At 44.2% G+C, this 24,783-nt stretch overlaps 1 protein-coding gene across 7 annotated transcripts in view; it reads right to left on the reverse strand.

The window, feature by feature from the left end:
- FBXO25 (F-box protein 25) overlaps positions 1–22,874 on the reverse strand; it is a 57,586-nt gene extending 34,712 nt beyond the window's left edge. For 3 of the 7 annotated variants that reach the window (XM_022570898.2, XM_022570896.2, XM_022570894.3), the window contains exons 1-2: positions 22,768–22,871; positions 16,300–16,440 (exon numbers count right to left, since the gene is read on the reverse strand). In XM_022570898.2, the coding sequence (XP_022426606.1) occupies positions 16,300–16,433 (134 nt within the window). In that variant the 5' untranslated portion in view covers positions 16,434–16,440; positions 22,768–22,871. Of the gene's footprint in view, positions 1–16,299; positions 16,441–22,767 lie in introns of those variants that run through there. The other 4 variants (XM_022570892.3, XM_022570891.3, XM_022570895.2 and 1 more) reach the window with 3 other exon arrangements.
- Positions 22,875–24,783: the final 1,909 nt, after the last annotated feature.

A 24,783-nucleotide genomic window follows, 5' to 3' on the forward strand; every position in this document is an offset into this window, starting at 1 on the left:
TTTCAGCACACTCACAGCTGGATTGTTTTCAGTCTGACAGCAAGCAGGGGCTCTGTGGAGATGAGCTGGCTAGCGGAGGGCCAGGGACTGATACTCAAAGCAGACGGAGTAACCCTGCTGGCTGCCTCGTCGCCACTCTTTGACAAGAAAATTGTACACAAGCTCCTTCCACTAACCTGTATTCACTTTTAATCAAAACAGCTGATCTTCCCAAATGAATCCATTTATCACCATCAGAATAGACTTAAACAACACTGGCAATAGTCGTAAATCATGAAGACAAGCAAAAGTGCATTTAGAAAAAACAAACAACTTAACATTCAGTGGCAGGCGTTAAATAATACCAATTCATAGAAATGGGTTGATCCTGGCTGTATCTCACATTGGTTTGTTGTCATTGATTCAAACACTGAAGGTAGAAGATTTCAAATGTGAACAGCTTTTCCAACTACAATCACAAAGGCATCAAGGGAAAGCAGAAGTACACTGCTCTCCAGAAACAGCATCACAGAAAGGAAACCAGGCACCAGGAGAGGAGGGAGCTGCCCGGTATCTCCTGGGAGAGGGAGCCGTGTCTGGCTAGGCCCAGGCAAGCGAGGGGCACTGGGCAAGCGCCCATGTGTGCTCTGCCCTGACTCTGCCCTGGGAGGGCTGGGCCGTCTGAAGGGAGGCAACAGGCCCGGGGACAGACGTACAGGAAGGAAGCACAGACATCTATACATTTCAACCGTGTTGACTTACGAAGGCGACACTCTCAGCCCTCCACGCCCACCGCTCGGCACTCCACCAGCACCCCGTCACCCTCTCTCTCAGGAATGTTTTTCTGATAAACCCACCGAAGGTGCATGGCTTCCCCACACCCCACGTCCATGTCCAACCAAGACAAGGATACGTATGGAGAAGAACCATCGAAAACATCTCCTGACGTGCAGGTAAACAGCAAGGACCTGCTGTATAGCATAGGGAGCTGTATTCACTACCTTGCAACAACATATAGTGGAAAATAATTAGAAAAAGGGTACGTACGGATATACGTGTAACTGAGTCACTCTGCTGTACACCTGAAGCTAACACATACTGTAAATCAACTCTACTTCAATCAAAAAAAATCTCCTGACAGAAATAACCAAGGGCCGAGGAAAGAAGTTACTCTCTTCTCCTAACTCACGCCTTGAAGTCAGCCTGCGGCTTTTAACACTGTCCAAGGGTGACCTCACCTTTTCCCACCTTAGGATCCTCACCCTAGTGATGACCCATTAGACAACTGGTGACATTTTTCTCAAGAGTCACATAACATGGTCTTAAGCTTCAACCCCAGACCTTTCTCGGGCCAGCACAATACTCTGTGATGGGCTATCACCTTCCAATCATTTCCACCCAATTCTAGGAAATAAGACAAGGGAGGGTAAACCTCCGGGTTTGAACATGGTTAATCGGCAGTTCGTAACTGTAATGTTGTAAGACAAGTCACAGAAGTTTTGTAATTAGTAAGAAAAATTACCAACATTTGTGAATGATTTACATTTTAATATTTATAAAGGTAATTTGTGCTAATAAAAAAAAAAACAAGTATAAAATGAAAAGTCTCCCTTGCCAATCTCACGCCTGAGAATTGGGTAAATTTTCATTATTTCTATCTTCACTTGTTCTGGTTGCTAATTTTATAATTCAAACCAAACCAAAACAAAAAACCCAGGCACATACCTCTGTTTTGAGCTGCCTGTAAGAGACAAGGAATTAACCTCATTACTACCCTCCCCTCCATTCTGGGTGGCAATTCATCATTCAACGATCATCAACTCATGACCCATCTAACCTCATCTCTCTCTCCACCCATTTCTTGGCAGGGGACTCACTTCAATTATTTTGACATAAATCCCAGACCGGCTATCATTTCAGGTGTTAAGTGTCTCAGGATGATACTTAGTCCTGCTGTGATCTGTGTAATTAGTGTTTCTTCATGGATGAGTTCTCCAGGGCGTTCCCATCAGCATCCAATGTCTCTTAAAGGTGCCCAGAGGGCAGGGACTCCTGCTGGACTAACCCCCGGCTGGGGGATGCGCAGGCACTGCTGCCTGGGTGCCCCTGCCTGGCCCTCAGGGAGAGATGGGGAATAGGTGGGCTGTGCTGTTGGCCCGTGTGTATCCCAGGTCTGGAACTGCGGGCACCCCGGCCACCTATGGTGCTGCCCCGACCACATCACTGCTCAGGGCTGGCGTCAGATACCTCCACGGCCTGGGGGAGGGAGGGATGCCCAGCACGTGTTCTGTCGGTAGTTCTGTTGGTGGCTCCTACTGCATTTCTCAAGTAAATACCCCGAGGCTGTCCCTGGGAGGAGCCCCCTGCTGCAGCCACCTCCTTGGCAATACCATCCCACACTATCCCCACCCCACACTCTCCCCACCGGGAAGCCCTTCGGCTACAGACCATGCAAGCGTGTCTCACAGACTCCTTACCCTTTCGGGTGCACCAAGACACTGAGAGTTGCGCCCCCCATTTTCTCTCAAGTACAATGTATATTTACAGTATTTAAGATAATACATACCTTTTTTTAAATCATTTCTAGGATTTTGCATAGGAGGGGAAACTGCAGCATCCATCCCCACCCAATTGCTTGAAATCAGAATCTTAAAAACTGTACTAAACCAGAAATATTTATTACTGCCTTGGGTTAAATAGTGGCCCCCTCAAATATGTCTAAGTCCTAACCCCTGGAACTTGTGAATATGAGGGTCTTCGCAGATATAATTACATGAAGGATCTCAAGACAAAATCATCCTGGATTAACCAGATGGGCCCTAAATCTTATATGGGGAGAGGCCACACAGGAGAGACACGGGGGGATGGCGGGTGACAGCAGCCAAGGGACAACAGCCGAGTGACAGCAGAGGCAGAGACTGGAGCTGAAGGACAGCGAGCATTGCTGGCAACCCCAGAAGCTAGAAATTCTCCCAAAAAGCCTCCAGAAGGGACCACCCCTGCTGACACCTGCATTTCGGACTTCTGGTCTCCACACTGCAAGGAAAAAATTTCTGTTGTCTTATACCACTGGGTTTTCAGTATGGCAACCCTAGAAAACTAATACAATTCTCTATCTTCTTAAATTACTTCAGTTGGTATTGCTCTTGAAAGCACATATGGGCTATCAATTCTACCATACAAATAGAGGAGACTCTGGGAAGAAAAACGCAGCGAAATGAAATATTTAACATACCAAAGTAAACATGACAAACAAAATGTGATCATTTTACCAAAAAACAAAACAGAGGAACCCCTCAGACACAGTCACCAGTAACTGACTGCCAAGCTGACTTCCACGGGCGTTTCTCTCAGTGAAAGAAACTTCTCTCCCAGCAGGGCCACAGTCTCTGCTCTAACAGTCCCAGGTTACTGTTTTCAGTTGTATGTCGGTCACCTATTAAACTTAGCTTTTTATCCTCACATTACCGACAAAGGGTCAGGGTTATATTACTTTCTCCTGCTGGCCAAATGTTCACATTTGTTTTCCTGATATAAAGTCACTTTTGCATCAGTGTATTATTAGCTTCTCTCGCAAAAAAGATATTAAAAAAAGGTCCAATTTTTTTAAGTTAAAAAAAAAATGCAAAACCTGTCTGGTTTTAGCATTAGCACTTCTGTCCTAAACATCTCATGTGACATGCTTAAGGAATCTGATGCAGACATGATGCATGAAGGGAGCAGCAGGCAGGTGGCAGGATGGGATACTGAAGACCAAGGTGGACAGCGGCCCAGGCAGCCCCACGGCTCTGCCAGCGGGAGAAGCAGTGGACACCCCCATGCAACTTGACGAGGGGAACACCGTCTTTCAGAGGTTCCAGAGGGAGCCCTCTTGGAGAAGGGCCACGTAAGAAGTCCAAGCACAGCAGCTGCAGACTCCATGAGAGAGAGCCCGGAAGGCACGAGGGCATAGCGGCCACCCTCTGCATTCCACCGATGCCCCGCAGGCGTGCTCTGATGGCTTGCCTCCAACCTGCTGCCTTGCCTGAATGACAGACCCACCGAGCACCTCATGACGGTCACACTCCCGCTTACTCTAAGAGTGCACGTCCATAACGTGAGAAAGACACAAAGGCCTGACAGCAGTTCTGCAGGAGGAATCACAGGCCAGGAATGGAATGGGTTCAGGTGACATAGTTAACATACTCAAGTGAGTCAAGGATTTATCATTTAGATAAACCCAGTCTTAAAGGTAAAGGTCGCAACAAACGTTATGAATGTGCATGAACAGAGAAGTACGGCAACCAGGAAATTAGTGGAGAATCCACTACAGAATGAGCTCGGGAGGCCACCAGGACTAGAGATGCAGAGGCAAGAAGTCTGGTGTTAAACAAGTAACATGTATGTACTTGTAGAATTACATGTTTCTACACGTACACGAAGGGTCCATGATGACAGAAAAGACACAGCAAGTGATGGCTATAAGACACATAGCAGAGAACAATGACTAACAAGGTAGGAGAGGGCAGGGGAGACAGGTCAGCAGCTAACTGCAATATTACACACTGTACGGAGCCAACAGTCAGTGTTCAAAAAGAAGAAACCAAGGATACCACACAAAGGTATTAGCATAAAGGTGAAAATAAGAGGTAAAAAACTTCCTAAATATCAAAAGAGTAAAAGCAAATAAAACACAAGGGGCCAGACTCTCTGTTGTGTGTATGAGAGAGGTGAACATAAATAAAGACAGACAGATACAGATGCAAACGTGTACTGTACATCCAAAACATTAATTTCAGGGAACTGAGGCCAAACGGAGCAGTAAGCGTGAAGGGGGTTGGCTCACTTTTAAAGGAAAAGTGTTTGGGGTTGGCTCACAAAGCAAAACAAACACCATACCGAATACGCACACATATAAAAGGATGGGGAAGTACACATCAGCATGTACAGACCCAAGAAAGACAAGTGTGACAGGAAGCTTTATAGCATTAAATACATATATCGATAAAAAAGTAAATAATATAAACATACAGCTTGAAAAAGCTAGAAAAAGAGTAAGTGAACAAAAAGACAGAACTGTTAAAGATAAAAACAGGTGGGGCCTTCCCTGGTGGTCCAGGGTCTAAGGCTCCACGCTCCCAGTGCAGGGGGCCCGGGTTCAATCTCTGCTCAGGGAACTAGATCCCACATGCCGTAACTAAAAGATCCTGTGTGCCGTAACTGAAAGATCCTGTGTGCCGTAACTGAAAGATCCTGTGTGCCGTAACTAAAAGATCCTGTGTGCCGTAACTAAAAGATCCGGTATGCTGCAACTAAGACCCAGTGCAGCCAAATAAATTAAAAAAAAAAAAAAAAAGATAAAACAGGTATTAATAAATAGTAAAAGAGTAGAACTGAAAAATAAGCCCCAAAGCTGGTTCACTGGACAAAACAAACCAGCAAGATAAACCACTAGATATCTTATCAGACAAAACAGAGAAAGTATACTATATAAAAATAATGACAAGAAGAAAATTACAAACACAGACAGGAAATTTTAAAAATTGTAAAAGGCTACTTTGTACAACTCTTTGTTGGGAAGAAATGAAACAAGTTTTTTAAAAATATAAATTTAACAAATAAAAAAATATCAGATTTTTCCCTTAGAGCTAGTTAAATACAAAGTTCATTTAAGAAGAAAGCGAGGAAGAATTAGGAGACAATTCAGAACAAGAACAGCAGTGGGAGAAGTCTAGTCCTACCTGATATTAAAACAAATTATAAAGCCTCATGAAAACTGCTTCTGGTCCAGTTCAAGATGGTGACAAAGGAGGACCCCAAACTCACCTCCTCACAGACACACGGAATTGACAGCTACATATGGAACAATTTTCTCTGGGGAAAACCCCCAAACCAGCAGAGCACCCCTACACTTCAGCTGAACAAGAAAACAACACATTTAAGTGGGTAGGAGAGGCCCTGACACATCTCACCACAAACCTCAGCCCCGAGGGGCTGTCCAGAGTCGGGAGGGAACTCCCAGCCTGGAGCTTCTCTCTGAGGAGTGAGGGACGTGAACTCACATCAGCACCCCAACTTTTAAGACCTGCACCTGAGAGACAAGCCCCCAGACATCCAGTGAGAGCTCTCCACCAGCTGCCTCCAGAACACAGTACAGAGACCTCAGCCCAAAATGCACCAGCTTCCCTGTGAAAGAGGCCTGTCAGTTTACCTTCAGCTATGGCCGGAGGGGCAGGGTGCTAATGAAATACTCATCTGGGGGCTGACTGCAACCCTCTCTAGAGACAGGAGCCTGGCAGGCACCACATTCATACTCTCTCCCTGCCCCACTGTGGGTCATCAGCATCTCTGAGTGAGGAACAATGCACACATCTGGTACGCGGACTGTCATGGCTGCTGCCCAGAGAACCCAACCCTTGATAGCCTGGCTCTGGTGGCCAGTGGCGCTGTGTTCATGGGTTCAACAGGACAATAGCAGAGAAGGAAACCATTCTTAACTGGCTACCCCAGGGCTCAACTCAGAGGAAACCGACAGAAAAGCCCACCTCCCAGTCTTCCCCTGAGAGGTATATGTGCATACTTCAAAACCTGCTGCCTCAGGGTCTGACTTCCAATCAGCTTGAATCTAGGTAACAACTGATATACTCCCCTTTGCGACACTGACAGGTCTTGGCACACCCTCAACTACTGAGAGAGACTAAAAATAAAGTAGGCTGATTGGACAATCACAGAGGTTTGAGAGACAACCAAGAGCTGGGGCAGGGTTGAACAGTAAGGTTCATCTCCTACACCAGGCCACTCCTTCAAGACTGGAGGAGGTGGCTGTTTTATCTAATGCACAGAAACCAACACAGAGAGTCAAGGAAAATGAAGAAACAGAGGACTATGTTCCAAATCAAAGAACGAGATAAAACCTCAGGGAAAAAAACCTTAATAAAATGGAAATAAGTAATTTACCTGATAAAGGTTCAAAATAATGGTCATGAAGATGCTCACTGAGCTCTGGAGAAGGATAAATGATGAACAAAATAAGAATTTCAACAAAGAGAAAATATAAGAGTACCTAATAGATGTCACAAAGCAGAAGAATACAATAACTGAACTGAAAAATACAACAGAGGGGTTTCAAAGCAGACTAAATGAAGCAGAAGAAAATATCAGTGACTCAAAGACAGGGAGTGGAACTTACCCAATCAGAGCAGCCAAAAGAAAAAAGAATGAAAAAGAATGAAGATACCTTAAGGCATTCTGGGACAACATCAAGCAGACCAACATTCACATTACAGGGGTCCCAGAGGAGAAGAGAGAAAGAGGCAGAAAACTTACTTGAAGAAATAATGGCTGAAAACTTCCCTAACCTGGAGAAAGAAACACACATTCAGATCCAGGAAGCTCAGAGAGTTCCATATAAGATGAACCCAAAGAAAGCCACACCAAGATACATTATGATTAAAGTGTCGAAAGTTAAAAACAAGAGAAGAGTCTTAAAAGCAGCAAGAGAAAAGCAATTCCTTACATACAAGGGAATCTCCATAAGAATATCAGCAGATTTTTCAGTAGCAACTCTGTAGGCCAGAAGGGAGTGGAACAATATATTCAAAGTGCTGGAAAAAAAACAAAAAACCTACCAACCAAGAATACTCTACTCAGTAAATTGTCCTTCAGAATTGAGAAGAAATAAAGAATTTTCCAGAGAAGCAAAAGTTAAAGGAGTTCATCATGACTAGAACAGCCCTACAAGAAATATTAAAGGGATGCCTTTAAGCCGAAATGAAAGGGTGCTAAATACAAAGAGGGAAACATGAAAGTATAAATCTCACTTGTAAAGGTAAAAATACAGTAAAGTTAAGAATAATCTAATGTAAAGGCAGTGGGTTAATCACTCATAAAGACAGTATGCAGGTTAAAAAACAAAAATATTAGTAGTAAAAATAACTATGACTACAATAATTTGTTAATGGATACACAACATAGAAAGATGTAAATCGACACCAAAAATATAAAACGTGGAGGGAGAGTAAAAATGTAGCTTTAGAATGCATTCAAAACATAAGATGTTATCAACTTAAAACAGACTATTACAAATACAAGTTGTTTTATGTAAGGCCTGTGGTAACCACGAAGCAAAAATCTATAGTAGATACACAGAAGATAAAGACACAGGGAACTAAGCATACCACTAAAGAAAGTCATCAAACCACAAAGGAAGTAAACAAGAGAAGAAGAAAGGAACAAAGGAATTACAAAACAGCCAGAAATTAACAAAATGGCAATAAGTACATACCAATCAATATTTACATTAAATGTAAATGGACTAAATTCTCCAATTGAAAGACACAGAGTGGCTGCATGGATTAAAAAAACAAGACCAATATATATGCTGCCTACAAGACACTCACTTCAGATGCAAGGACACACTAAGACTGAAAGTGAAGGAGTGGAAAAAGATAGTCCAGGCAAATGAAAACCAAAAGAAAACTGGGGTAGCTAAACTTACATCAGAAATAGACAAAATAGACTTTAAGACAAAGACTCTAATAAGAGACAAAGGAGGTCATTATATAATGATAAGCAGATCAACCCAACAAGAGGATATAACATTTGTAAACACAGGAGCACCTAAATAAATAAAACAAATATTAACAGACCTAAAAGGAGAAATAGACAGCAATACAACAATAGGAGGTGACTTAAATGACATATTAGACCACATGGACTTAACAGACATATATAGAACATTCCATCCAAAAACAAGAGAATACACATTCTTCTCAAGAGCACAGGAAACATTCTCCAGGATGGATCATATTATAAGGCCACAAAACAAGTCTCAATAAATTTAAAAAAGACTGAAATCATATCAAGCACATTTCTGACCCTGATGATATGAAACAAGAAAGCAATTACAAGACAAAGACTGGAAAATGCACAAATATGTGTAGATTAAACACATGTTAATGAACAACCAATGGGCCAAAGAAGAATTCAAAGGAGAAATGAAAAAAATACCTTGAGACAAATGAAAATGGAAATACAACATACCAAAACTTAGGGTATACAGCAAAAGCAATTCTCAGAGGAAAGTTCATAGTGATAAGTGCCTACACCAAGAAACAAGAGAAACCTTAAATAATGTAACTTTATATTTCAAGGAACTAGAAAAGAGGAACAAAGCGTAAAAACAATGGAAAAGGGCTTCCCTGGTGGCACAGTGGTTGAGAGTCCGCCTGCCGATGCAGGGGACACGGGTTCGTGCCCCGGTCCAGGAAGATCCCACATGCCACGGAGCGGCTGGGCCGGTGAGCCATGGCCGCTGAGCCTGCGCGTCTGGAGCCTGTGCTCTGCAACAGGAGAGGCCACAACAGTGAGAGGCCCAGGTACCGCCAAAAAAAAAAAAAAAAAAACCACAATGGAAAAAATAGTAGGAAGACAATGGAAAAGATCAATGAAACTAAGAGCTGGTTCTCTGAAAAGATAAACAAAATTGACAAACATTTAGCAAGACTCACCAAGGAGAAAAGAGAGAGGACTCAGAGTCAGAAATGAAAGAGGAGACATCACAGCTCACACCACTGAAATAAAGGATCTTAAGAGACTACTATGAACAATTATATGCCAACACATTGGACAACCCTGGAGAAATGGTTAAGTTCCCAGAAACTCACAACCTACCAAGACTAAATAATGAGGAAAGAGAAAATCTGAACAGACTGATTAAGAGTAAGGAGATTGAATCAGTAACCAAAAACCTCCCAACAAACAAAAGTCCAGGACCAGAGAGCTTCACTAGTGAATTCTAACAAACATTTAAAGAATAATTAATACCAATCCTTTTCAAAGTCTCCCAAAAAAATCAAAGAGGAGGGAACACTTCCCAAAGTCATTTTGTGAGGCCAGCATTACCCTGATACCAAAACCACACAAGCAAACCACAAGAAAATTACAGGCCAATACCAATGATGAACACAGATGCAAAAATCCTCAACAAAACACTAGCAAACTGAATTCAACAATACATTAAAAGGTTCATATACCATAACCAGGTGAGATTTATTCTAGGGATGCAAGGACGGTTCAACATCCGCAAATTAAACAGTGTAAGACACCACATGAACAAAATGAAGTAAAAAAAATCATAGGATCGCTCAATAGAAGCAAAAAAGCGTTTGTCAAAATTCAACATCCATTTACAATAAAACTCTCAATAAAGAGGGTATAGAGGGAACGTACCTTACCATAATAAAGGCCATATATGATAAGCCCACAGCTATCATCATGCTCAGTGGTGAAAAGCTGAAAAGGGGAGTTCCGTTTGCTCCACATCTGCATCACCATTTATTGTCAGCCTTTTTAATTCCAGCTATTCTGGTGGGTGGATAGTTCTACCTCACTGTGGCTTTTTTAAAAGCCTTTATTTTTTAGAGCAGTTTTAGGTTTACAACAAAACCAAGAAGAAGGTGCACATCACTGGGGTTTTAATTTAGTTTCCTTGATAACTAAAGATTTGAACTTTTATCTTACTGGCCATTTGCATGTTTGTCCAAGTCATTCTCCCAGTTGATAATTGAGTTGCTTGTCTCTACTAAGTTGCCAAAATCCTGGAAGAACAGCTGTCAGTGTAACAGCTGAGTTCAACCAGGACACAGAAGCCACATCAATTATTTTAACTGAGAAACTTAAAATGAAAATGTACAAATATATACAAAACATTGTTAACTAGGTAACCTAAAAGCCGAAAAGAACACTGAAGCATTCCAGAGGTAGTGACTGCAAATAGCTGTCACCACACTGCACTGGGAGAGCGAAGGGCACAGGCTGGAACCAGCAGGAGGAAGCACTGTTGGCTGGTGCTGGAGTCTGAGCTCAGATGAGAAGCCTCGAGGGCCTGGGATCCACCTGCGGGGTGGGGTGGGGGCACCAGCATCTGGTGTTGAAGGGACACGATAAGCCAGGTCTGCAAATGTCAGAAAAGCTGGGAGGGACAGTCCAGTGCTGCCGACCTGGGGGGACAGGTACAGAAAGGCCCCAGCAGCAGCTGCCCCAGTCCCACCCCACAGGCCCCGTGGCACCCTCCCCAGGCAGGGCCTAGCAGGGCCCACCGGCTGCAGCGTCACAGGGAGGTGTGAGCAGGTAGAACGGAGCCGAGAAAACAGCTTAGTGACAGCTTACAAAACACGATACTTTCTCCCAGTCACTGGCTTGCCTGTTGATGTTCTCAATGGTGACTTTTTAAAGCAACTTTCAAAGATCGGTTTAGACTTCAAGAAGAGTTGCAAAAATAGTACAAAGTCCCCACCCCCAGCTTCCCCACCATCTCACATGAATGCAGGACGGCAACCAAAGCCAGGAGTGGATGCTGGCACAGTACCGCTGACTCGCCCACAGACCTGTGTCTCGCCAGCCTCCCGCTGGTGCCCTTCGCTGTTCCAGGACCCCATCCGGACCTATGCGATCAGGGTACACGCTGCCCCTGTGTCTTGCTCCTGGTCATGTCACCTGGATCACTCGGTTAAGGTGGGATCTGCCAGGGTTCTCAACTGTAAAGCTACTGTTTTCCCTTTGTGAATTCATAGATATTTTGGAGGACGCTTTGCAAATATTGCTCTTCCTTAACATCTCACCCACTAATCTCAGCATCTATCAGTGGACTCGGCCTGCAGCCATCATTACTGTGGTGTCCTAATGGTGACACTCGACTTCCCTATTCCTTCCACATTCACTAACTGGAATTATTCTGTCAGGAAGAGCTGTCCCTTCTTCCCCACTTATTCATGTGTTATATCCCCATAAACTCAGGGGTATTTATCTTCTCCTTTGAGTTATAATCCAATACCACCATTATTTGCTTTTTGCTCAAATGGCTCCAGCTTTGGCCACTGGACTGCTTTCAGGTTGGCCTCTGCCCTTTTGACATCTGACATATTCCCATCCGCACCCCCCCTTTTTTTTTTTAAGTATTTCCTTACTTTTGGACACCACAAGATGCTCTAGGCTCAGCTTACTATTTCCGTAACCCAGCTCTGGAATCAACCACTTCCCCAGGAACCCTTCAAAACAAAGATCCTGGTGTTCAGTCTGCTCATTGCTACTGGGGCACCACCGCTCTCGGCCTCCCAGAAGACAGAGCTGGGGAACATGTTATATTAATTCACCTACACACCGATCCCTATCTACCCACCCACCCACCCACAAGAGCAACAACCGCATGAGTAACACTGACACCACCACCACCAATCCAGCACCACAAGGTACAGTCTAGCATGATTTTGTGACTTCCTTCTCCAAAGTGAGAGATCTGGCTGTCATTATCTGCATCTATTTACTCGCTCTGCTCAACCCTAGTATACATGATAAATAGTTTCAGAACTGCTAACCCACACCCTGGGGCATGAGAAGCACATGTACCACCTAGAGTGTCTGTCTATAGCCTGACAATATCCTGTCAACATGGTTTTCCCAAGTTCCCAGGTCAGCTCCTTTCTTCCACACCCACCTCAGTGTGGTTATGGGGTTCGTCTGTAACACAATCACATCCATCTGTCACAGTTGACATCATTTGGGTGACCAGCTCCCCGTCACACACATCCTGGTTGGTTTTTTTTTTAAGATTTACACAGAGCAAAATTTGCTTTTCGTGCTGCACAACTCCAGGGGTTTTGACGAATGCAGAGTCGTAAAGGGACCGGCGCCTTCCCTACAGGGCAGCTCTACGACTCCCCAAAAAGCCTCCTGCCATCTGTGTAATCAACTCCTTCCCCTACCTCTAGACCCCTCGCATCCACTGGTCTGTTTTTCACCTCTTTTTCCAGAAGGCCATATAAATGGAATCACACAATATGAAGCCTCTTGGGTTTAGTTTTTCTCACTAAGCAAGATGAAACTAAGATTCATCACGTTGTGTCAATCAACGGTTTGTTCCTTTCGCTCCTGAGTGGCCCTCCCCTGGAGAGCTGAAGAGCATGGGTGATGTCCAAGCTTTGGCAATTACTGGAAAAAAGCTGCTATTAACGTTCACATACTGGTATTGTGTAAACATAAACTTCCATTTTCCTTGGGTAAATACCTAGGACTGAGATGCTGGGTCATACGGCAGCTATATGTTTAACTTAATAAAAAAGTACCAAACTAGTCAGCAAAGTGGCTGTGCCATTCTACACTCCCATCAAGCTTACGAGAGGACATTCTTGCCAGCACTCGGCACTGCCCTCACCAGCACCTGTAACGTTCTGTTGTTTGTTAACTGTAGCCGCTGTGGTAGGTGTGTCATGGCACCTTATCTGGAAGGTGAACACTTTCTCCACACTTCTGTCTAGGCCACGTCGGCTGTCTCACTCCCCTGGAACTTCCGGTACGTTTCTAGCTGGTCTGCTGCTGACCCCTCATTGCACTGTGATCTCAGGCTCGCCGCGACGTGTGTCTTCCCAGATTGCCTGCACTTCCCTGCTGACTAATGACGTTGAGCTTATTCTTCTCTGCCCAGATTTACTTCCAAGAAATAAAAAATGGGAAAAAAGGATGAGCAGTGTGGTCAGATGAACACGCACTGACAGCAGGAGCAGAAATAGATACCACCTCGTTGGAAAATGGAAGGTGGGCCTGCCCGTGACCCAGCAGCTCCACTCCCGGGCACGAGCCCTGAGGATCTCGCGCATGCACAGGAAGGTACACGGTCAGACTCCACTGTCATCAGACGAACGGCCACACCCCAGCTGCGCAGGCTGAACACCTGCCTGCCTTTGCCGACGCCCCCCGCACTGCCCACCCACTCCACCTCTCAGCAACCTACCAGCTCCACTTGCAAAACATCTGAATCTGAGTACTTCTCATCACCCGCCACCTCCATCCTCTCTGAGCCACAGTCATTTCTCACTTGGGTCATTACACAGGCTCTTAGGAATGCGTCTATCTGCTCTGCCTCACGTCTCTGCAGCCCATTTCCAACAAAAAAGCCAGAAGGAGCCTGTTAAAACACAAACCTGAACAAAAGCCCCCTCTCTCTGCTCCAAACCACTGACCCGTCTAGCTCTGAGAAAACCCTGCTGGCCCTTCATGACCGGCCATGGCCACGCTGGCATCTGGTCCCCTGCTGCCCCTCATCCCACCCACCTTGCTGTCCCCGCTGCTCCCGAGTTCATGACACCTGCCTCGGGGTCTCTGCTCTCCCTTCCCCACCTGGGCCGCCCTCTCGGTGCCCAAGGTGTCATTCAGCTGACCCTTCTCAGAAAGGCCCCCCCGCGACACTTCCATGTACCACCCCCACCCCAACGGTCTCCCCTCCCACCCCAGGTTTTTTCCTTCACAGCGCTTAAGACACGGAACAGACCACACGGAGCTCCTTTTGTCCTTCATCTGACTGTCCCACTAGAATGCAAGCTCCTCCAGGCATGGGTTTTGCCTCTTTCTGTTTACTGCTGGATCCCAGCACTGGGAATACACAGTAAATGCCTGACATACGGTATAGACTGAGCACATACAACAGCATGTGTAATCACAAAACCAGAGGCATCTCAGGTCTGGCTCATGGAGGGATTTATCTACACACCAAAGGAGCACAGGCAGGACTCAGGCTCCTTCTGTTTCCAAGGAGCCCCCTCTGGAGAGGAGGGGACAGCCACATCCTTTCTGTGGACAAGCAAAGCAAAGTCACCTTCTCCTGGTCCCTCACTGTGAAGGGTCTGGAGTAAGCACTGGGCTGGGAAGACCAACACTCTCTCCGTTCACAGAAGGTAATTAATAAAAACATCTCTGATCCACACATCTTTGTGTGTTCTAGATGAAGCTGATAAAGATTCAGGATGAACTTAACAAAGATGAAAACTAAAAGTCCAACTGCAAGGGTCTGAGAACAATTCATTTACAATGGTCCCACCATGTTCTCTGGCAGGGAGTGAGTGAGTTGCCCACGGTCCCATCCTGTTTGTAAAGTTTATGTAAGGTTGGTAATTACATATACCATTTGTATAAAGAGAAGGCACCCAGACTTGCGAGGCACCTGGATGGGAGCAAGGTGTCTTCACTCCACCTGTGGTGGAGAGTCCACGGCTGCTGTGACACAGCCTCTGTCCCTGTGAGGACACCCACACAGAGAGGCCTCTGCCAGCACCACTTATATTTCAAATGATTTTCAAATAAGTGTGAATAGGAGTGGGTGAGTGGGAGTGTCTGTGGGGAAGGGGGGAAGGGAGACAGGAGAACATGGAGTTTATCACGCAAAGGTCTTGATTGTATGCCTCTAATTCTATGCATATACGAGAAAAAAGTATTCTTCGATATTCACAACATGTTTGGAATGAGGGGAAATAAAGAATACATGAGGAAAAAAACACATGCAAATTCCTTAGTGTAGAAGTAGCAGTAACATTCTACTTCATGCATCACAGCTTTTTTTAAACTGACATTTTAGAATTCAGAATGGCAGAGAAATGCCACAATATAAATTCAACGAACACTGTGTGTTATCCTTCCTATAATCTTAAATATAAAATTAATTTCTGCTTTAAATACCGCAAACCCCAATCTCCAGTCTAAAGGTACCAAATTCCTAACAGAAAAACAGATGACCTGTCAGTTCGAAATACACAACTGATAGTTATGCAAATGTGAGATAAACACATGCAGTAAAATGGATGACTAGACCCGTGACACTTTGGAGGAAGAGGTCTGCAGACCTCCCCAATCCTCCAAATGCTCAAATACACTTGTGACGGGGATTGCGGGTAAGCACACCACGGCCACGCGGGCCTGCTCCTGCATCCATGCAATCTCTCACTTTCATCTGGAGAAAGACCACAACCCCCAGCCTGCCCTGCAGCTCCCACTCCAGCCCGTGAGGTTTGGAACAGGTACCCTCCTCCTCTACCTTGCCAAGCGCAACGCGGAGGTGAGGGCAGAACTCCACCCTGAACCCCGCCAACGAGGCTACCCTCTGGGGATGGCAGAGCTAAAGGCCACCTTACCAACTCAGGCCTCTGACAGAGAAGACTATACTCCTGTCTCGTGCCAAGCCACTGTCACCGTGGGCCTCTGACGCAGGCCGCCAAAACTACATCTTTTAATTCCTTCAGGTTCCTCAGCTGTAATGGGAGGTTAATAAGAATAATACCTATCTCTCGGACTACTGTAAGGGTTAAACGTCTCAAATTAAAAAGAAGACGGCAGCATCTGTGCATGGGCACTAGGCGATCTACCAGGCTCAGACTTTGGCTAGTAACTTGTTTCCTTACACCAGCCTTGTGCAGGTGCGGGGGGGGACTCTCAGCCAAGCAGTAAGTCATGGGCTCCAACAGGTGAAGCCGTAAGAGTCAGGCGGGGACGGTGTGGCTCTGCTGAGCTGCGACTCACGTGCCGTGGCTGGCGCCACACCGGTCATTCTCTCCTTCAAGTCCCTCACTCCAGGGTTCACATCTTTTCCAGCCGTCTTCTGTTTTAATCCAGCTCCATCCAGGAGATCTCCAGTCCTGGCCCAAAAATGGCATAGCTCTCCTATAATTTAAGTTAAAAATGTATGTGTAATTGATGTAAGTTTCTTTTCATTTAGAACATTTATTCGTTAACTTTAATGAATACAATTCTTAATATTTAAATGTCTGCACGTGCCTTACATGCCAGCTAGACACTGAGGTGAAACACTGAAGGTAACACAGGACTTCAGTTGTACTAAAATAAGACGGATGGGGACTGGTGGATTTATTAGCCCAACCCTGCACGTGTCATGAAAGATTTCCCAGAGGTGACGTCTCAGCTCATGCCTGAAGAACAAGCAGTCAGGGAGTGAGGAAGAAAAGGAATATGACACCGAAGAGAAAACTCATGCCAGAAATTAGAAGCAACAGAACATGAAACACTGATGCTCAGCCCTGTACACAGTCCAGTCTGCCTGAGGCTGACCAGGTAAGGGGGGAGTGGGGAGTGGCTGGAAGTGAGAATGGAGAGGCCACTGGGGGCAAACAAAGTCAAAGGAGCTGGACTGCACTCTGAGGACACCAAGCGGCCGAGAAAGGAAGCTCCACTCCGCAGGGAGACAGTTCAACCAGACCTGAGCTTCACAAAGACCTCAGGGCTACTCAGTCTCTGCCAGCGCCTAGTGCCTTCCTAGTAATAAATGCTGTCTGAAATTACTTACATGGCTACAGTCTGCCTTCCTCAAGAAAACGCGATGTCTTGTTCAACTCTGTATCCCAACACTTGGAACGATGCCCGGCGCACAAGGGTAGCTCAGCAATCACTGAATGAATGGCTCAGAGGGGAGGGTAAGGCTGGAGAGCAAGGCAGGAAAACCGCCAGCATCTAGACTGTACAGACAGAGACCAGACGGCGTGGGGACAGAAGAAAGCCAAGGGGCCAGCTTCAAGGGTCGCTGACACTGAAGGGACAAGCAGGTGAAGACGAGCCGCGAGAAAGGACACCGAACAGGAAAAGCCACGGACGTAGGGGAAGTGGGAAGGCAAGAGAAGAATGGGTTTAAGAAAGAAATGATCAACAGAGAGGCAAGTGTTATAAAGAAGCCAGTACGGTAAGAATTAAAAAGTATACATCGTGTTTAGCTACAAAAAGGTAGTTGATGACTCAACAAAAAGTTTCCATAGAGTAATGTGTTATATTAATCTCATGTCCGACAACATAGATTTGGGATATTTCACTAATGTGGAAGTATCATATCACATCATATCATAGAGTACACAAGAGATGAAAGTGTTCAAATACCATCTCCCAAATATATTTAATGTAACTAACAAAAAATAGGCCATTAAATAGGCATTTATACTGGCTTAGAAGAGACAAAAAAATTTCAGAGGGAAATTATAACTCTTCAACAATATTCCTGTGTCAACTACAAGCGCTCAACATGAAACGTATGATGAAGTAATTTTCCTTTGTACCAAGAGGATCTCAAAACCTTGCTAAACTAAGTAATAATCAGAACACATCGTTTTCAGTCATATATTGTTTAACTGAAATTCTTTCTTTAGAAGATAATTAAAAATAATTCCTTAAATTTCAAAACTATTTTGATAAGCCTCATCTCACACACTTGTTTCACAACTACTGATCACCCTAAAATGCAAAAGCCACCACCCATGTCTAGTCCATCCAGATTATTTAAGGTTGTCTCCAATAGCAGGTGTCTGATACTTTTTCATGACGCTTCAGACAGAAGCCAGAGAATACTTTTACGAAAGAAGGCAAGTACCATGATGTAGTAGATGATGCTTAAATGACAAATTTAGTCTCATAAAACACAAACAACAGAAGAATGTCTTTGAGGACCACCTCTGACAATTGCCAAAGTTTATCTCTCAATATCATATTTAAACTGCGTTTAAAAAAAATCAAGTGGCAACTGTGCACAATATTGCTAATAGGTCAAATACAGTATTACTTCAATGACAAACATATAAACACAGACTAAATGTGTCATTACCTTATGTGTCCCTTCCCTAAGGGTATACCAGTAAACCCTTGAGGAACTAAAAAAACAAATGAAAACCCCCTCCACACACAATATATGTAAGTATATTTAAAATATATTAAAAATATATGCGTAAAAAAAATATATATATATGCGTATGTGCAGTCAAAATGTACAAACCAACAGTCATAAAATAAATAAGCACTAAGGATGTAATGTACAAAACGATAATTAACACTGCTGCACATTATATTTGAAAGTTATTAAAACAGTAAATCTTAAGTTTACTAAGAGTTCTCATCATGAGGAAAAATATTTTTTCTTTTTCTTTAATGTTGTATCTATAGGAGATGATAGATGTTCACTAAACCTATTGTGGTAATCATTTCATGATGTATGCAAGTCAAATCATCAAGATGTACACCTTAAACTTACATAGTGCTATATGTCAGTTATATCTCAATAAAACCGGGGCAGGGGGGATGTTATGTAGAAAACTGTCCCTTGAAGAATTCTCTGTAACAGGAACAAACTGTAACAACTATAAACAATTAAAATATCTAAAAGAGGTTTTGTTAAATATATTTGTTATTACACTGGGATTGTAAATGGCTATTAACAATAATTGTGCAAATATATGTTAACATGAAAAGATATTCACAGTATATTAAGTGAAAGCAAAGCAAGTTTTAGGAAAATATATGTGATACTTCTGTGTATTTCTACATGCAGGCACAAATTTATATATGTGTGTATAGAAAAAAATCTGAAAGCAGATATAGCAAAATGTAAACAGTGAATATCTCTGCATGTTTGAATTTCAAGTGATTTTACATTATTTTTTATTTGAGGCATTTTTATTTTTAATATTTCTTTTATTAGATGAAAATGTATTACCCACGTGACAAGTTTTATAGAACACGACTTGCTGATCTGAAAGGCAGAAATGGTGACATTGTTAACCTATATTATTTGATTCCTGATGCAGTTGAAGAATTGTCCCCAGTATGTTTCCTTTTTTCTTTTGTGATCTGTATGCTCACAGACTTTACAAATTTATTATTTTAGTTTTTTCCTTTCTTGTAGAATTTAGAAGTCTTCATATATTTAAATTAATAAAATTGGTTTCTCATTAAATATATACATATATATAAATGTGCATACATGCAATCTTGTAATATGAGTACTAAATGAGTGGTAAAGAGAGAATAACTAAAAGAAACTCAGAGTAAAAAGCAAACCACCTGGGAAACCTCTGAAGAGAAACTAGGACATGAGCTTGGCCTTAAAGCATGGTTAGATCTTAAGTGAATGAAGAAAGGAAAAAAATACCAATCACAGAAATGGTGGGTGAAAAAAATGAAGACAGGAATACATGTGACATGTTTGAGAATAAGCGGAATAGGCTGGCTGAAATAGAGAACAGATTGGAAAGGGGACTAGGAGAACGCAGAATATCAAAATTGTTTGGACTTTATTCTCTAAATAATTTAAAGTTTTTGAGCAATCCAGCAATGTGAGCAGTGCTATTTTCATAATAATTTGCCAGGGTGTGAAGGACAGACTGAAGGGGAGAACAGAGGCAGAAAGAAAAACTACTTAACAGAAACTTCTTACCAACACCTCCGATAACAAGATATTTTAAGACTTGATGACACACATTGTACTTGCCTATTTAGACACCATGCCCACTCACCAGTTAATGCACTTATATTCAGGCCTCACAAGCAATCCCTATAACATTTACACTGTTTCTGCAGTAAAGTTAAGAGTCAGCTAGGGGTTTCCTGTAAGATAATTGATTCCTTTACAACTACCAAAACTCTACAGATCATTCATATTGACTTTAACAACTCTGTGAGAAACAAATATAGTTAGCCTGAATTTTTCAGCTGCTAAGTGTTTATATTTCCATGGGTTGGAAGGAGTGAAATGCAGCTAACTGGACCATGGAAATAAAAATAGTACATTTCCAAGAGTTTTATTTTCAACACAGAGGAAAAGATTTGTTTCAAAATAAATGTGTGTATTCCATTCCATATAGGTGTATAATCTTTATACTTATGCTTTACACTTGCATATAACTTTTTTTAAATTGAAGTATAGTTGATTTACAGTGTTGTGTGAGCTTCAGGTGTACAGCAAAGTGATTCAATTATGTACATTTTTTTTCATATTCTTTCCCATCATAGGTTATTATAATATATAACCTTATATAGTACTTATATGTAATCTTTATACTTTATGCTTTAGTTCATGAACTAAAGCAGAGATTCTGGAAGCACAGATATTACAAACAATAACAAAAAAGCCATCAGGGAAAAGAAAAAAAACAGAAAGAAAAAACACACGAGTTGCAATGTGAAAGGCTTGGGTCTCAAATTTTCAAAAATAGTCCCAGTCTGAAGCATCTAACAAGTCTGTAAATTGAAAAATACTGTTAAACTTTTGGAATGATGACAACCCATCATTTTTTATGGAAATGTATTTATCTGTTCTGCTAAAAGATCTGAATTGCTATCATGTTATAAATTTAATTAAAATCACCTTTGTTTTGATAATTTCCAAATACAAAAATAAGAACTAGAAATTACTCCTGAAAATTATTAAATGTGTAAGAGCAACTACTCAAAAGTGGCTACTCTTGTAAAATAGCTGGTACAATCTGCAATTTTGTGCACATTTCATGCCAACTAATGTCAGAGAACATATGGGGCCATCTGCTGTAGATCTTCCCTCAATCTCTATTTTATATGGCAGGACATGGGGGTGAAGCACTGCAGGAGAACAGGGCTTCATGAAGTTCATTTGCCAGTGGAAACTCCTGCACAAGACAAGAAATGTCTTTCCTTCAACAAGCACACTTTCCGTTAACTAATGATAACAGCAGCAAACATTTACTAGATCTCAGTATGGGTTAGGCATCACCCTAGACAATTTACCTCTATTATCTGATTGAGTCCTCACACTACCGTATAAGGTAGGAAATGTTGCAATCCGCATTTAAAAGTTTTAAATCTCTATTTTATAGATGAAGAAACTGAGGCAAAAAGTTTGGTGGAGCTGGGATTTACAGTCATGGAATCTCAATTCACAATCCATGCTCTACCACTATATTTTTAAAACAGCAATTCCTGAACACCCTATTAGAAACAGATGTCATAAAACTGCAGGGGTTTTTTTCTTACATTTTTTAGCTTATATGTCATACATCATCAGATATGATCTAAAGTAATGATTGATCTAAATATAAAAACACTAAGACAAGGAAAACATGACAGGAAACAGCTCTAAAAAATCTGAAAAGGTTACATGTATAACAGTACTTACTCTCCTCAATTACTAAACTGATTTTCAGAACAATAAAGCCTATACCTGTAGAGCAAAAGCTATGGCTATACACATTACAAACAGATAAGAAACAAACAAGTTACAGTGAAAATAAAAGGCACTTTCATATTCAGAGAAAAAAAGCTGGCAAAGGAGTTTCTCTTCCAGTATTTCTTATACTGGAAATTTCATCATAAATTTTGAGAAAATAATTTGCATTGTTCTGAGATAAGAATGACTGATCCTCAATTTGATAAGCATTTGGCTTTTTCTATTGCTTTCTCTTCCTTACAAGATTTCCAAATAATTGAGGGTCAAACATGAATAAGGCTTATAAATGTGGAAGAATCTGATCCAGAAAGACCATCAAGAAATGGTAAACCGAGGGCTGAGAATCAGAAATGGGGTTTACTGCAAGAAGGCCTGAGAGATAATCACAGATGCCTCACGGAAATGGAAAACCTTCCCGTAAGAGGGGAAAGTGGAACACGAAAGAATAAGGTATAACGTGTCTTCTGTGATTAGGGCTGGAGGTAAGGATTTGGAAGAGGTAAGAAAGGAGGGCTCCGCAGGAAAAGGCACGATTCCCCACACTCCTTCAAGATGAGTCTGAGCAGGGCCAGGGCTGGGAGAAGGGTCCAAACGGAGCTTACCGCGAAGAGAAGGACGCAAAATTGAAACGCGTCCGCTCAAGAAAAATAGGAAAGGCAACCGAAGAGGGGCCGGAGCAGAACGGGGGCAGAGGACGGACGCCGGGAGGACTAGGGCAGGCCCTGGCAGGTGCCCGCGCGGGAGGGTCTGGGGAGGACGAGGCCGGAGGGCAGACGCCGGAGACGCCGGGCCGGGGAAGGGTGGTCCGGGAGGCCCCGGGCCGGGGGAGGAGGGGGCCGACCCGGTGGGAGCGGGTTTAGGCGGGGGCGGGAGGGGACCTGGGCTGCGGGACGCGGAGGGTGGGCGTGGGGCTGAGGACGGGTGGGCCGCGCCGTGTGGCGGGCAGACTGCCTCCGTGCCCACCTGATGCGCGGACGCCCATAGTCCCCACCTAGCGCGCGCGGCGTCCCAGTCCTTACCTGGCGCGCCGACGGTCCCGGCCCCACCTGGCGCACTGACAACCCCCAGCCGGCACCTGACGGCGGCCCGTCCGGATTTATTGCCGGAAATCGCCCACCGCCTACCCGGGAGCGCCGCGGGGAAGCCCCGCCCCCGGCCGCGCTGATTGGCCAGCGCGGCTCCGCGCGGCTGTGTTGCTACCCTGATCCCTGAGTCGGCGGAGCGCGCGCGTGCGCAGTGGGCGTCGCCCTCCCGGGCCCCCCCGTGCCGCTGCCCGCGCGTGCGCAGTGGGTGCGGCCCGTGGGGCTGGTGGGGGAGGTGGAGGCGTCGTCCGGGCGCTGAGAAGCCCCAGGTGCTGAGGGAGCAGAGAAGGTGTAGGTCACCTAGGTCGTGACTACCGGGCCGACTGCAGACAGACACTCCAATCCGCTCACCCCAGCCTGCTCAGCTTTCCAACTCAACCTGAATTTCGGGAATGCAGCTTCGATTTGCCCCCAATCCCCCTGTGCACCTCATTACCTTGTATACTGAGTTTTAAGGCCCAAGTACTTTGTATTTATAAACGATTTATTGGGGTTTTCCCAGTTAGGAGACAAGAATGTGGGGTTCCGGAGGGCAGGGTAGGAGCAGGGCCCCCGGTTCTGGCCAGTGCGAGCTCTCTCGGCCGGGTCGGAGCAGGACCGAGAGGCGTGGGCATTAACTAAGGCCTGAACCTCTGTGTCTCACTTTCCCCGCAAGTAAAATGGAGCCGGCAGCGGGGCTTACCTCACAGGATCTTTATGAAAATTGAATTAACATGGTCAAACATTCAAAACAGTACCTGGGGTATGGTGAGCAGGACATAAGTATTTGATCTTAGTATTTTTCTTTTTGTAAAATGTGTAAAATATAGTAGGTATTCATATTTTAGAAAAATAATTTTGTAAATTATTCCTCATGTGCTTATTACAATGGTGTTCTTTGACTACATGCTTTTAAAATAATGGGAAAGTGATTATGGACAGAGGTCAGCAGTGTTGCTTGCATATCCTCAATGTAAGAGCCGCCCCCTTCTTTTCCTAGTTTTAGGTATCGTCCATGGATGAGCGTTCGGTTCTTTCCAATATTTTGCCGTTAAAAATAAATGAGAAATAAATAAATGAGTAGCTGTATGCGTGAGTGGTTTTGGTTTATTTTTTAAATTTGTGGGGTGGTGTGTTTGCGGGTAAATTACTATCATTGGAATTGTTGGGCCAAAGACAAGTGCAAGTGGAGTTGTGGTCGACATTGCCAGGGCAAGAGCCCCGCCGGCACCCCACGGGGCTTAGAGGAGTATGAAGTCTAGACTAATTGGCCAACGTCCACATAGCTCCTTGTGAAGGAGTTCCATTGGCTGGATTGAGAGGAAGCAAAGTGACAGCCATCCGCAGAGAAACACAGGGGCCCCCCAAGTGGTTCAGGTCAATTCCGTCCAGCAAATATCTCTGAGAGCGCACTTAGCTTTCCGCTTGTAAGAGGAGCATGTTCACGGCCCTCTAGAAACTTCACCAGTGGAGGAGGAGAAAGCAGCAGAGGGGCAGGAAGATGCTCCGCAAAGACAGGGTGTGGCTGGGCACTGTGGAGCCCCGGGAGTGAGGGGAGAGCCCCTGGGAGGGAGCCTGGAGGTGAGGGGGGAGTTGCCGTGGGGTGGGCGCAGCTTCAGGAGCAGTGACCCAGAGGGAGGGGCCTACCTACCAGACTGTGCCAGCGTCCCTTCATCTAACAAGTCTATCAACTGGGACGACGGAGAATTTCGAGTTCTTTATTTTCCTAAAAATAATCCAATTGTGATTCGATCCAAGGATTTGGGGACACTTAAACACATTGTTGCAGCCCCTCCCCAAAGTTGGGGTCCGCTGTAGCGGTGAGCTGGGGCAGTCACTGGTCACAGGCGTGCTGGTGCCTCCACGCCTCACCGGGGGCTTGGGGTGCGGCCAGCACGGGGCCCCCATGCGTCCTGAAGGCTGCTACACCGCTGGGGAGTGTGTCCCTGATCCTCTGGAGACAAGCTCAGCTTT

The sequence above is a fragment of the Delphinapterus leucas genome, chromosome 21 (assembly GCF_059928025.1).
Source record: "Delphinapterus leucas isolate spDelLeu-1000000601 "Yukka" chromosome 21, BTC_Dleu_Yukka2, whole genome shotgun sequence".
Taxonomy (NCBI): domain Eukaryota; kingdom Metazoa; phylum Chordata; class Mammalia; order Artiodactyla; family Monodontidae; genus Delphinapterus; species Delphinapterus leucas.